This window comes from Dama dama, chromosome 23, assembly GCF_033118175.1.
Source record: "Dama dama isolate Ldn47 chromosome 23, ASM3311817v1, whole genome shotgun sequence".
NCBI classification, from domain to species: domain Eukaryota; kingdom Metazoa; phylum Chordata; class Mammalia; order Artiodactyla; family Cervidae; genus Dama; species Dama dama.
In genome coordinates, this window is record NC_083703.1 from 54062366 (window position 1) to 54075071 (window position 12706).

Here is a 12706-nt window from a genome sequence, read left to right on the forward strand (position 1 = left end):
CAGTCCCCCCAGCACTGGGCCCATCTCAAGCTTCCCACGTTGGAATCCATCACTCTAGCCCTGTGCCCCATCCCCGCAGGACCGGATGCCCTCTTTCCATACAGCCTCCTCGGTACCCCCAGCACTGGGGAGCCCATGAGTTCAGGGAAAGTTTGCAACAATCAGCTTGGGGCATTCTTTCCTGGGACAGGGTCCCAACACCAGTTCTCCGCACACCCACACTCTTCTCAGGGCCACAGAGGTCTTCCAAGAAGAGGGGTCATGTGTCCCCTGGCCTGTCCTCCCCCAGTAGCATATGGGGCTGATCTCTGACAACCCTGACATGATACGTGCACCCTGGGACATGGGCATCTTGTGATGATGTGGGCTGCTCTGTGGCTGCCATAAGTCTGAATCTGACTACATGTGAGCAAGTTTGCACATGCTCTGAGCATGGCAGTGATGCTGTGACAGTGTGTCCATGTGATTCAACGTGACCCTCCATGATGACTATGTGTGTGACACAGTGTCTGAGACTCTGCGTGCATGTGTGTCTCCCTGTCAGCTTGGGTGTCGGTGCATGGGGGTCCACTTCCTGAGTGTGTCTGAAGGGGTGAACAGGCAGTGGGCTGTTCTTATTGGTGTCCTGCCTCCAAGGAATCACCTCTCTAAACTGGCATGAGTCTCACACCTCACAGAATGGAATGGGGCAGCAACACCTGGGCCCCCTTCACCCCCATCCCCACCACATTGTAAGCAGGGCCCAGAGACCTCCAAAACAAAGGGACAGAGAAAGACAAGCTGAGGAGATGGATGTGGACGTAGAGAGAGGAGCCCTGGGCAGGTCAAGGCACAGACAGAAGTGGCCTCCAGGACACCAAGGACAGCGCTGATACACAGGAAGAAAGCAGGGAATGAGGCCCAAAGGGACACGGGTGGTCCAGTCCAGCTGCATTCATCATGGCCAGGGGAGCTCTGAGACACCAATGCCAAGTCCCGGGCTCAGGCACAAAGGTCATGTCACCCGTTAGTGTGCACACGCAGCTCCCATGGCCTCCGATTCCCACTTTGGGTGGGCCTGGGGGACAGGTGACCCATCCACTGGAGCCCTGGGTCAGCTGGGCCAAGGTGTGCCCCCCACCGTGGGGACAGTCTCTGTAGGAGGCATACCCATAGTAGCCAGAGTCCAGTAGCTTCTGCCCCCTGCCCCACCCCCAGGGCAGACCCTCCCATATCTTCACCCCACTCCCTGGCCAGGACAGGGCGAAGGGAGTGCCAGCCCAGCTTCTCCTACCGCTGAGAGACCCCTGCCTGGGCACAGGCATCTCCTCACCTGTGCTCCCATCCCAGAGACACCCATGAACACGCAGAGAGGCTGACTGTCTCTCCTGTACAGGGAGCAGTTTTCTAGCATTCTCCTCACCTCAGCCTTGGGGTAGGGGTGGGGATGGGGGCCCCAGGGTGCCCAAGTGGGAGCAGCCAAGCAGCGTGCCCCCCAGAAGCCCCTCCCCCACTGCCAGGGTAGGAGGGGCAGGTTCTCAATTTGGGCCAAGTCCTTGGAGTCAGGGGCTGGGGGAATTCAGGAGCAGCATCAGGACTTCGAAAACACACACACACACACACACACACACATACACACACACAGATGGCAGCTGTTTTCAGAAAGCAGTCAAGTGAGCACCACACAAGACCCAGGGCAGACCTGCCTCCTAGGGCCTAGAGACCCAGGCCTCCTAGGCAGGACCATAGCCTCAGGGCCTGGGTGGTTCCAGCCTTGGATCAGGCTTCCCACCCCTCCCCCTCTTGGCCCCACCCACCTGCTTCCCCCAGGGTCAGAAGAAGGGAAGTCCCCACCCCCAGCTCCGGCTGAGTCAGGCCCGCCAGGAACAGACCCAGGCGACCTAGCTCCTGGCGGGAAGTTCTAGCAGCCTGGCCTGGCTAAGTCACAGCTCTCATGCCCAGGACCCAGCCTAGCACTGGGGTGACCTAAGTCGAGATGTGGAACCCTCCCCCCAAGCTGCCCAGAGGAGGAGGGGATATGCCTGAGAGCAGGTACGGTGCACCCCCTCTCCCCAGTAGACATGGTCATCACCACCTCCACAACCTCAGTAACCAGCCACACACCACGCCAGCATCAGGACTGCTCCCAACAAGGCTAGGCTGGGCAGGTGAAGAGGGACTTAACTCTCCACTTGATGGACAAACACCCTAGACAGCCCAGTCACTCAGTTGACAGCCTACAACACCTATGTTGTTGTTGTTTAGTTGCTAAGTCCTGTCCGGCTCTTTTGTGACCTTCCAGGTTTCTCTGTCAATGGGATTTCCCAGGCAAGAATACCGGAGTGGGTTGCCATGTCCTCCTCCAGGGGGATCTTGCTGACCCATAGGTGGAACCGTGGTCTCCTGCAATGGCAGGCAGATTCTTTACCACAAGGTGTTTTCAGTAAAGTAACATAAATGTGTATCTCTAATGACCAAGTCTGAACAAGCAGATTAAGTATCTTAAATTGCAGATTGTTTACCGTCTGAGCCACCAGGGAAGCCCACTACGCTGGAGCAGGTATCCCCAAAGGAGGGGATCCGGAGCAGCTGACCTCTCATCCCAACAGGTCCTCAAACCAAGACTTGGTCCTCTACCCGCCCGCCCACCGCCGCTGCTGCCCCAGGTTGGGGATGCGCCCTAAGGAGCAGGCTCCAGTCCAGTCCACAGAGGGTTTGGTCCAAGTGTGGGGGGGTTCCTGGTGCAGGACTGGGGAGGAGGAGGGATGGGAACACTGATGTTCCTCCTCTTTTGTGTTTCAGAGCACAGCCCACTTTGCTTCCTCCCACCCCCTCTACCTCTGCACAAGCACCCAGCCTCCCAGGGAAGCCCAGCAAGTCTCCCCACCCTCTGCCTTATCTCCCAAGACCCCATCGCCGCCCCCGTCCAGCTCCGGCCAGTACAACCCCGCCCCATCCTCTAGGACCCCTCCCTTCCCCTGTCCCCTCCCCCACGACCCCGCCCTGTCCCCCCATGACTCCATCCCTTGCCTCACAACCCCGCCCCTCCCCCACACAACTCCCCTAGCCCCACAACCCCGCCCATCCCCACGACCCCGCCCCGTCTCCCACGCCCCTGCCCGCCCGCGCGAGAAAACAGGAAGGGGCCCGCGGCGGCGGCGCTGGGAGGAAGCGCAGGAAGCGGCGACGGGTGCGGCGCTTATCTCGGGCCGCAGCCGGACCCCTGGCCTCACGCCCCGCGGAGGCCGGGCAGGGGGCGCGGGGGCAGCCGGAGGAGAGGCCTGCTCACCTGGCGGGGGCCCTGGCTGCCTCACCTCCCAGCCACAATTGTCATAACCGGGCCATGGAGAGAGACGACAGGACTTAACTGAGCCAGGCTGTGCCTCTCCAGCCCGGTGGGTAACCCAGGGGCCAGCGTCCAACCCCAGGGCGCCCCACCTCCCCTCAGCACATAGTGCCCTCCGCCCCTAGGCCTCCCCATTTCCCCCCAAACAAGGACTCGTTTCGCCCAGCAGGTGTGCGCTCTCTGCTGGTTCTTCCGGGCTTTAACTTGGGGATGGGGGGATGGTTGGTTGTTTCTGTTTACAGAGCTAGGTCTTTTCCTGGAGAGGGGGCAGGATAGGGACTGTCCCTGGACGCCCCCCCCCACCAGGGTCCCGCAGGCCACTGGCAGGGACAATGGGCGCCAACACCTGGCACTCCTCCCCCATGAGTATATGCTTTGCTTCCTGGAGTGGGAGCCTCCTGTGTTTCCGCATCAACTATGGCTGCAGCAGCCCTCCGTGCACACCTGCAGGCGAGGACCCCACACTCGAGCTCATAGGCAAGGGCCGAGGGCCCTCAGGTCTGCTGCAGGTGTTTCCTCCCTGGCTCTGGTAGCCCCCAGCGCCAGATGCAGGGTCTGACCGACTCACGTCCTGCCTGAGTCCTGGCTCCGCAAACATGGGAGGTGCCTCTGTTCAGAGTCTGGCATGGCAGGCACTTGTCTCTCCCACCACCTCCTGGTGCTCAGCTGGGCTGGGGTGGTGGCCAGTTGGGGAGGGGACATGGGGGAGGTGCTGTTGGGGCCCATGAACGGGCCTCGGGCAGGGCAAAGCACTCTGCGGTTCTCAGAAGAGCCAGTGCTCTGGGTTGGCACTGACCCCAGCACTATGGTCTGCTGGGAGCCTGGGAAGGGGCAGAGTTGGGAGGTAGGGAGAGAGTGGGGCCCGTGGGCGGAGCAGGGGAACACACAAGTGGCACAGTTGGGATTAACTTCTTGGTTTTCTGAATTCAGAGACTAGTTTGCCTGTCCTCCGTGTTCCAGATGTTCTTTCAAAGGCTCCCAGTCTGGGGAGGCCGTGGGACTCGGACTACCCTTCAAAGCCTGCCTGGGCCCTCCTTGCAGCACTGTGCATGGGGGGTCTAGCTCCCTGGCCAGTGCCCTGCAGCCCCATCTGCCACCCTGCACAGCCCCTCCCTCTGGGCCCCAGCCTCCACCCCGGTGGAAGCTGCTGAAAAGGCATGCATGTAGGGCAAGGCGCCACAGGGTGCAGGCCCCAACCCCACCAGGTGTGTGCTCCAGAAATAGTGCAAGAACTAGGCTCAGGCCACATGTCTGGGGCCTTGGCAGGGAAGGCAGGGCACTGGGGCCGGGTAGATGCCTCGCATCCATGAAAGGTGGGGCCTATCCACTGCACAAACCACCTATACTCTGCCCTTGGTGGCCCCATGACCCATGGCCCTGACCTCACCATTGAGTTTCTTTCTATCTCTCTGCTGGTCCCTCACTACCTGGGCAACTCTTGACAGGAACCCCCAGGGAGAAACCACAGGTTCCGGCTGCAGGAACATTGTCTGCCCCTGTGGTTGTGGCCCAGGACCCAGACGGAGATTGTGGCCCTGTAACTGAGGCCTCTACCCCTCCTCCCAGCTCCCCTGAAATGGGTTTGCTGGAACCTGCCTCAGGCATGGGTGGACAGAAGGGCTGCCCATTGCCCACCCACCATGGCAGCAGCCATGACTGCCAGGAGGCCACACCAAAGTGGTGTTAGGAAGAGTGCTCTCCCCACAGGCCCTGGGGCTGGGGCAGAGAGCCAGGTGCCCTTGAGGAAGCATGGGCACGGGGGCGGGGGGACCCTCCGTGAAGGGCCTGTCCCCTTCCTGTCCCTGCACCCAGACTCTCGGACTCTCTTACTGACCTTCTCCAGACCTGACTTGGCTCCCCCATGCATTGTGCTCCAACCACAGTGGGCCTTTCCCCTCCTACCCAGATACCTGGCCACAGCCCCAGGCTTACATAGAAGGAGCCAGCCATGTGACTGCTCCCCTCAGCTGCTGCTCCATCAGCATTCCTCAACTTCAAGATGAGGACTCACCCAGGGACTCAGGTCAGCACTCTGGGGTTGCCTGGACCTCTCCTCACCCCATTCACATCCAAGCCTCTCCTTCAGCCTCACCTTAACTGCACAGGCCCCCTGCACAGGCCCCCCTCACACCCAGAGCATGCTCTCATGGCCTGGTAGCTGTTAGGTGAAGGAATAAGTCCCCACACATGGGTGCCCCTCTGCATGGGACCTGGCTCTTATCCCAGCTCTCACACTTCCTGGCTGAGATTTGGGGCAAGTGCTGAAACCTCCTATTGCTTCAGTTTCCTACTTATGAACCATGGACAGTAGTTGTTGCTGCTCTGCTCAGACTGAGTGTGCTTACACCCACACACTGGGGGGCGATCAGGGGCAGCTGTGCCCTGCTGATGGCACCAAGACCTGTCTGTAGCTCTCCTGCTTGCCTCTGTTCTGTCAGGGTGCCCCGGGGCAGGGCTGCTCCAGTACCTACTGGGTCTGTCCACCTGACGACAGGTGTGCCTGCCAAGCATCCGCCTTGGTCAGGTGCTCTGCCTGCCCTGTTCCCCGCTCCTCCATAGGCTGTGATCTGGGAGGGGCCACAGACCTCCAGTCCTAGAGCTCGGACCCCCACCCATCCAGGCAAGCATAGGGTCCCAGAGCGCAAGACGGTGGGTCCCTGGCTGGCCTGTGCAGTCCCACAGAGGGGCTGCTGCCACACTTCCCAGGCCGCAGGAAATGGCCTGGTCCAGCTTGCAGCCAGGGCCACAGCTCGCTTCCCTTCAGGCCCGTTTCCTTTATCCGGTTGTTTTGCTCCGAATTCACAAAGCTCAGCCTTCCCCTCCCCTCCATTTCCACCCTTCCCCCATCCCAGAGTGGAGCAGGACGGATACGCTGCTACATTTTAGGGCCAGCAGGAGTCTCCCACCACCCCCCCCCCATCTCCCCACCGCCCCCCCACAACCCCGCAGCTTGCAGCGCCAACTGAAGGGGAGTCCCATCCCGTGGCGCCCCCTGCTGGTCGAGCCTGGGAGCACCACCCCACGGCTCTGCCTTGCTCCGTGAGTGTCGGTGGTCTCAGCGTCCCCTCCCCACCAAGACGCGGACGGGGCGGCCGGGCCCCACAGTTGGCAGGTGAAGAGAGGTAGAACCGGGCCGCAGCACCAGCTCAGTTTATTGGGGCCTCGCTCGGAGCAGAGGGCGGGCCCCTTCCAGGACCAGCTCGCCAGGCGGGCACTGCCTCCAATCCCAGGCCCTGGGAAGAGTGCAGGCCGCGGTGAAGGAGGGGTTCTTTCCCAGCCCCGCACGCTTGGGGTGCTAGGAGCCCCAGGAGCCGTCGGTGGCCGCGGCGCGCAGCGCGAACAGCTTCTCCCAGCAGGTGGCGACGGCGTCCAGGGCGCGCAGCAGGAGCCTCCTGCGGCCGCCTGGACGCCGAGAAGGGCGCGTCTCCGGCCGCCAGCTCCGCCAGCTCCGCTGTCAGGGACGCGTCGGTCAGGGCGTGGGCACGGTCCCCACCCTCCCCTCCCCCCTAGCTCCTGTCGGGTCCCTGGGAAGGGAGGCCGCGGCCGTGGGAGCGGGCGGGGACGCGCACCTGGCGCAGCTTCCGGCAGTGGCGTCGCATCACCGCCTCAGTGCGCACCGCCACAGTCCACGCCGCCTTCTCCAGAGCCCCGCGGCGGCCCCCAGCCACCGCCCCACGTAGGGTCCGACCCAGGGCCACGATGGACAGTAGGATACTGTGCTCCTGGGGAGGGGAGGAGACGAGGGACTGGGGGAGGAGCCCGGTGGGGAGGGGGCTGGAGGGCTTGGGTGGGAGTGTCTCCATACCTTCTGGGCGCCACATGAGACTCCCACCCGGCCCCGCCGTCGGGAGACCGCGTCTCCAGTCAGGTTTTTCTGAATGAAATGGAGGTGTCTGGAGCCCGGTCCAGCCCCTTCGACCCTTGGCCTGGTCCACCTCACCGCGGCCTGCAGGTCCTCGAAGATGACCGCGCGGTAGTGGTGAAGCACGTCGGGGACGCTGCAGGCGCCGATCCCGGCCCGGCCCGGAGCGGCCCCCAACAACATCAGCAGGAGCGCCCAGAGCGCGGGCTTGGGAGGCCCCTGTAAGGGATACCGGCTCTAGGGAGGGGCCGACCCGCCGACCCTCCTGCAGCGCTTCGGGTAATGTGCTTCCCCCCATCACCCACCCACACACACACGGACTCCCTGAGCTGGTATAAACAGAGATCTTGCCATGCTCAACAAATGCTCTAGGCACCACTGCTCTGGCAGGTTTGGGGAAAGATAAGCATTAGCACCCGCAGCCCTGTTCTGCATGCCCAAGTGCCAAGACTGGAGGGCAGGGCTGAGCTAGGTCTGGGTACACCAACAAATACCCTCCATATAGCCTTGCTCCTAGCCATGCCCTGACCCATGCCCATCAGAGCTGGGCTCTCCTCTGCTGGGTACCCGACCCCTAGCACTCTGCTCACCTCCAGATGCCCCACAGAAGGCAGAATCTGCCCCCCTCTATCGCTGGGCAGCTCCCCCCCCCCATCAATGGCTTGCTACCAGCTCTGAGAACCATGGGAGCTGGGGTCCCTCTGCACCCCCAGCCCAACCAGGACAGGGGTGAGGGCTCAGAGTTCAAGGCCACACCCCTTCCGAAGGGGAAGGCTTGGGGAAAGCCCGTTCAAAGGGAGGAAGGGGACCATGTTCCACCCCACCAGACCTCCCCTCCCCTAGAACAGGGAACTGGCTCTCATGGATAAGAAGCCACCACCACCCCCACCCCCAGAAGCCCAAACATCAGAGAGAAAGCTGCCTGTCGAAAGGCTCCCAGCCCCCAGGCTGGAGTCACACAGCGGCTGGAAATTAATCATGCGAACCCAGCGAGCCTTGGGACTCAGACACAGAACTTGATTCTGCTTCCCAGCCTGGTGGGAGAACCTGACCACACAGGGCTGGAGCTGGAGTCCACAGGAGCTCTGCCTGAGGCAGCGGGCAGCGCTGGCTGGGGGAGCACATCCAATTATTAGCTGTGGCCCCTTCTCCAAAACTAGCCCCTCCCCAGACAAGCTTCACATAATGGCCAACTCAGAGTCACCCCTCTGCCTGTTGAGGGTCAGAGATCATAGTGAGAACAAGAGCCACTGGTGCTGGAGGGATGTCCAAGTAGGGTAGGTTGGTTGCCCAGGGGGTCTCGGGAAGGCCTTTTGGCCCTTGAGCAGGGCCCGAGGCTGAGGCCAGTTCAGCCCCCAAGGACAGGGTGGCCCCGGCACTAGGAGGGCAACTCCCCCTCCCTCTGTAGCTGCCAGGAAGGACAGGCAGGAGCACCGAGGCCAAGCGGCGGTGACGGGAACCAAGGGGGATTTCCCGGTGGGGGCACTGAGGGACGGCAGCCCAAGACAGCTCCCACCCCGGTGGCCCACAGCTGCTCACCATGGGCCTCTCAGGATCAGGCCCTCCCTCACTCCCGCCAGGGGGCCTCGGACATGATCCTGGGGTCCTCAGGTGGGGAGTGCGGCTGCCACTCCAGGTCCAGTTCCGAGCCCGGCCAACAGAGCTCCCCTGGACGCAGGCGGAGGCAGGCGGACAAGGCTTTTGAAGTTGGCTCCTCCGAGCAGAGGAGGGAGGGAGCAGGAGGGAGGCCCAGGATCCCAGCCTTCCCCCTCCCTCTCCCCACCCCCTATCCAATCACTTCTTCAATTAACCTGACCCTGAAGCCCAGCCCTAGAGGGCTGTCTTCCCATCCAGTGGATCTTGGATTAAGCCATCGACCCGGGGAGATCTCCTCCGCCAAGGCAGGGGTAGGGTGCTAGGTGGGCAGGGAGCAGGGTGGGGCCCAGCTGGTAGGGAAGGCGAGCCAGGAGAGGCAGGGGCCTGCCAGCACCCTCCTCCAGGACCTTCCTTGGTGGTCAGCAGGTGCTGTCTCTTCCAGGAACCTGAACGCCGGCAGGACCAGGTGAGCAGAACTTCACCCGCCCAGCCCCCAGCTCCTCCACCCTGACGTCCGGGGGTCCTGCCCCAGCAGGTCCCAGGAAGGGGACTTCCCAGCACCTCGCTCAGCCAAGAGTTGCCTCCTGCTGCTCACCCCTCCTGGGTCAAGGGGGTCTTTCGCTGGGGAAGCTCATGGCCACTCGCCCAAACCACCTTGCAGGGAGCTGGACCACAGCACCCTGCTGGGCAGCGTGTGGGTACCATCCTGCCCTGCCCCCAGCAGTGCTTCAGAATAAGAGGAGCCGAGGAACTTGGCCTTGAGCTGGAACTGAAACATTTCAGTGGAAGAAAAGCTAAGATATGTTTTCCCCAGGGAGAAAAGCAGTTTCACCACCACCCCAAGGCATTGAGAAAACGACCCCCAGGCAAATGAGAAAGACATTTGCACATGCTATCAGATGCTCTGGAACCCTCCAGCCCTGTAGGAGGTCTCACCTGACCCAAAGTCAGAGAAAGTGTCCAGGAGAAGCCACACCCAACTGAGAGCTCCAGCTGCCTGTGGCCGCAGCCTGGGCCTCAGTTTCCACATCTGTGGAGGGACAGGCTGGCTTTCAAGCTCTTAGAAGGACAACAGGCAGGACCCCTCCCACTTCCTCCAAAAATGACCAAAGGAAACTCCAGAGGATCAGTGAAGACACCCAGGAACCTCCTCATGGCTGTCCAGCCTGGCCTCACGGAGGACAGGAAGGGTTTCCAGTCTCAGACCACCCTGAGGCACCAGCACTTCCTGACCACAGGCAGGGACAGTCTGATCCTGCCCCGGGCTGGACCCAGCAAGGTCTGTCCTCTACAAGCAGACGCCCACGCCCTAGGTGCTCACAAGGAGGGCATGCCCCCCACCCTCGGCAGTCATAGGTCAGTGACTAACTCCAATAAGAGGCAAAGAAGCCCCGCTGGGATCACTTCTTATAAGAATGTGTGGAAACAATGGCCAGCTGCCCTCGTTACAAGTGACACAGCCCACGGCCGTGGTCCACAAGCCCACGGCCTCTGGACCACCCTTGACCTCTGACTAAATGCCTCCACCCACAGCCAACATACCCTCTTCCAAAAGAGCTGGCCAGTTTCTAACTGGACACAAACCCAGGGGTCCAGACCCCAAGGAAACCTCCTGTCCTCACATGGTGGAAGCATATTCAAGTCTCCAGGTAACCAGTGCATTTTCCGTCCAGAGAAAGAATGGGTCCAAGAGCTTTAGGGTAAAAATCACTAACTACAAATTATCAAAAATGAACTCCCCTGCCAATGGGAGCAACCCTCTCACATGCCGAGGGCCTCTTCACCGTCCTGCGGTAAAACCTCAGGGGCCAGGCCCAACAGGATTCAGGAAAGTCACTCGCCTGGGGGCGCACACAGCCTGCCTGGGGGACAGGAGGCACAGACCTCCCCGGGGCGGGAGAAGACCTGCACATGCGGGGGCACTGGGGTCACCTGGCCAGCTGGGCCCTCACTGTTCCCACACACAGCTTTTACCCAGAACACAAGCTCCTGCCTCCATCTCCAAAAAGCCTTGGAGAATTGCCCAGCTCTCCTGACGCTTCCTCTGAGGGGCATAGGCTCTTGTGAGGCCTGGAGAGCTAGCCCTATCCAGTGTGGGGGCCAAACTGGGACGGTCAAAGCACATGAGGGTAGGATTTGGAGAAAACCCACTGCCACGAACCCCACGACTACTAGAAAACCTTTAATCAACAACCAGGACGGCCACCACCCCCGCCCTCCCCGACCCCTGCGCAGGACACTCAGAAGGTGTTCTTGATGCGCGCCGCCACCAGCACCAGGATCTCCCCGATCTTCCGCTGCCAGTTGGCGATGTCCTTGGACGTGGCGCACCACAGCTCCCCATGCCGGGGCTCGGCGTTCTCGCAGCGCCTCCTCACCTCCTCCCGCTGCTCCTGGGTGGGGACCGCAGGTGCTTGAACCAACCCACTCCCACCGCCCTCTACCAGGCCTCACACCAGTGCCCGCACCCGCCCCCCAAAGAGGACCCAGCTTCCACATGGTGGGGGGACCTCCGAGGGCGCTGGGCTCTGGGAAGTCTCTGTCCAGTAGGACAGGACGGCTGTGACACAAAGAAACCCTCAGGCCTCCAGCTCCAGCCCTGTTTCTGCCCCGGCCCTGGTCCCCATCACAACCAACTCATTAAAAGATGCCCCCGAGCATCTAAATTTCAGGCTGAGAGACTCCAAGGCTACAGCCAGAAAGCAGCCATGGAAGCCGTGTCAGCCGCAAGCACTTCGTTTGGGACTGGTGGGGTGGGGGTCATGGGCAGCAGGCGCCTCACCTCTGTGCCGTGCTGCAGCTCAAACTTGTAAAAGAAGGCCCAGGCATCCCCAAGATCCGAATCGATCTTCACAGTGCGGTGGAACCACTCACGGGCCTTGGTGATCTTCCGCTCGCTCCAGAACAGCCTATTGAGAAGCAGCAGGGGGACCAAGTGGCCACAGGTCAGTGCTGGTGGTGCTCTACGGCCGCGGGAGCCACGCTGGGGGCAGCCCTGGCCTGCTCAGGTCACAGTTTACTCCGTGGTGGGCTAGACCTCAAGCCTGGTGACCCACTGCAGTGGCACAGTCAGGCACGGGGGCTTCTGGTCTTAACCTCTCCCTGGAGAGGTCAGGCTCCATTGGGGTGCCAAGGGATGAGGCCTGGCCACCCGGAAACCCCTCCAGGTCACTACCTGAAATCCTCCTTCCTTCAAGTGTCCACCTGAGGCATTTCTCAGAAAACTACCCACAGAGCAAGAAATTATTTCTTCCTCTGAGTAAAACATAGCAAGATGAAAGTAACTGATCTGACAAAAAAATTCTATCAAGGCTGTGATTAGGGAAAGTGAAGTTTCTGCCTGCTCCTCCTTTTCACCTTCTGGAACATTCTGTCCTACCAGGGATCTCCAGAAGGAGCTGAAGCCCACACTGAAAACCTGGTCTAAAAGCAGACACAGACCCCTGAAACTAGGCCCAGGAGAAGATCCACAGCATCAGAAATCGAGTCAGGGTCCTGGGAGCCTTCCCCACGTGCCGGCGAGGGCATGACGGGCACTCTGACAGCCAACTCCACCAGTTCCGCAGTCAAGTTCCAGAGCAGACGTGCACTAGGCACCTCCAGGCAGCTGCCTTGGCTGGTCTCAGCTACAAAAGGGAGTAATTTCATGCTCTGATAGCTTGATTGTTTTTTAAGCCTTGTGGTATTCTTAATTGCTCAGTGTCAGATAAACTGTGATTTAAAGAGCACAAACCCAGATAGCAGCACACAGAGCACCAGCCTGGGAACAGCAAGGAGGGACCTGTTTACTTTACAAAGCCTTTTACGAGGTTTTATGGCAGCCCTATCAGAGTGGAGCAGGAGGTGGAAGCACAGGCGAGAGGGAAGGAGCCCCAGGGACCCAGGTGGGGCCTCAGAAGTTCGTGGGAAGCCCCACATGGGGC

General features: G+C 61.1%; 2 protein-coding genes across 2 annotated transcripts in view; both read right to left on the reverse strand.

Annotated features, from left to right (window-relative positions):
• Positions 1 to 6620: 6620 nt before the first annotated feature.
• C23H20orf204 (chromosome 23 C20orf204 homolog) lies at positions 6621 to 8845 on the reverse strand. The gene is made up of 4 exons (XM_061125673.1): positions 8727 to 8845; positions 7131 to 7406; positions 6895 to 7047; positions 6621 to 6776 (listed from the first exon to the last, which is right to left on the reverse strand). Exons 1-4 carry the CDS (start codon positions 8727 to 8729, stop codon positions 6621 to 6623), a joined length of 588 nt encoding a protein of 195 aa, XP_060981656.1. The 5' UTR covers positions 8730 to 8845.
• Positions 8846 to 10987: 2142 nt separating this feature from the next.
• Positions 10988 to 12706, reverse strand: part of PRPF6 (pre-mRNA processing factor 6) — a 34242-nt gene continuing 32523 nt past the window's right edge. Inside the window, exons 20-21 of the mRNA XM_061126796.1 lie at positions 11566 to 11692; positions 10988 to 11176 (exon numbers count right to left, since the gene is read on the reverse strand). Coding sequence (XP_060982779.1) covers positions 11024 to 11176; positions 11566 to 11692 — 280 coding nt within the window. The 3' untranslated portion in view covers positions 10988 to 11023. The remainder of the gene's footprint in view (positions 11177 to 11565; positions 11693 to 12706) is intronic.

What these genes read in the sequence shown, in the direction of transcription:
- C23H20orf204 (XM_061125673.1), bottom strand. An exon ending in TCTCATGTGGCGCCCAGAAG is followed by an intron (nt 7,048 to 7,130) that starts GTATGGAGACAC and finishes TCCCCTCCCCAG; the next exon opens with GAGCACAGTATCCTACTGTC. An exon ending in ACTGCCGGAAGCTGCGCCAG is followed by an intron (nt 6,777 to 6,894) that starts GTGCGCGTCCCC and finishes CGTCCCTGACAG; the next exon opens with CGGAGCTGGCGGAGCTGGCG.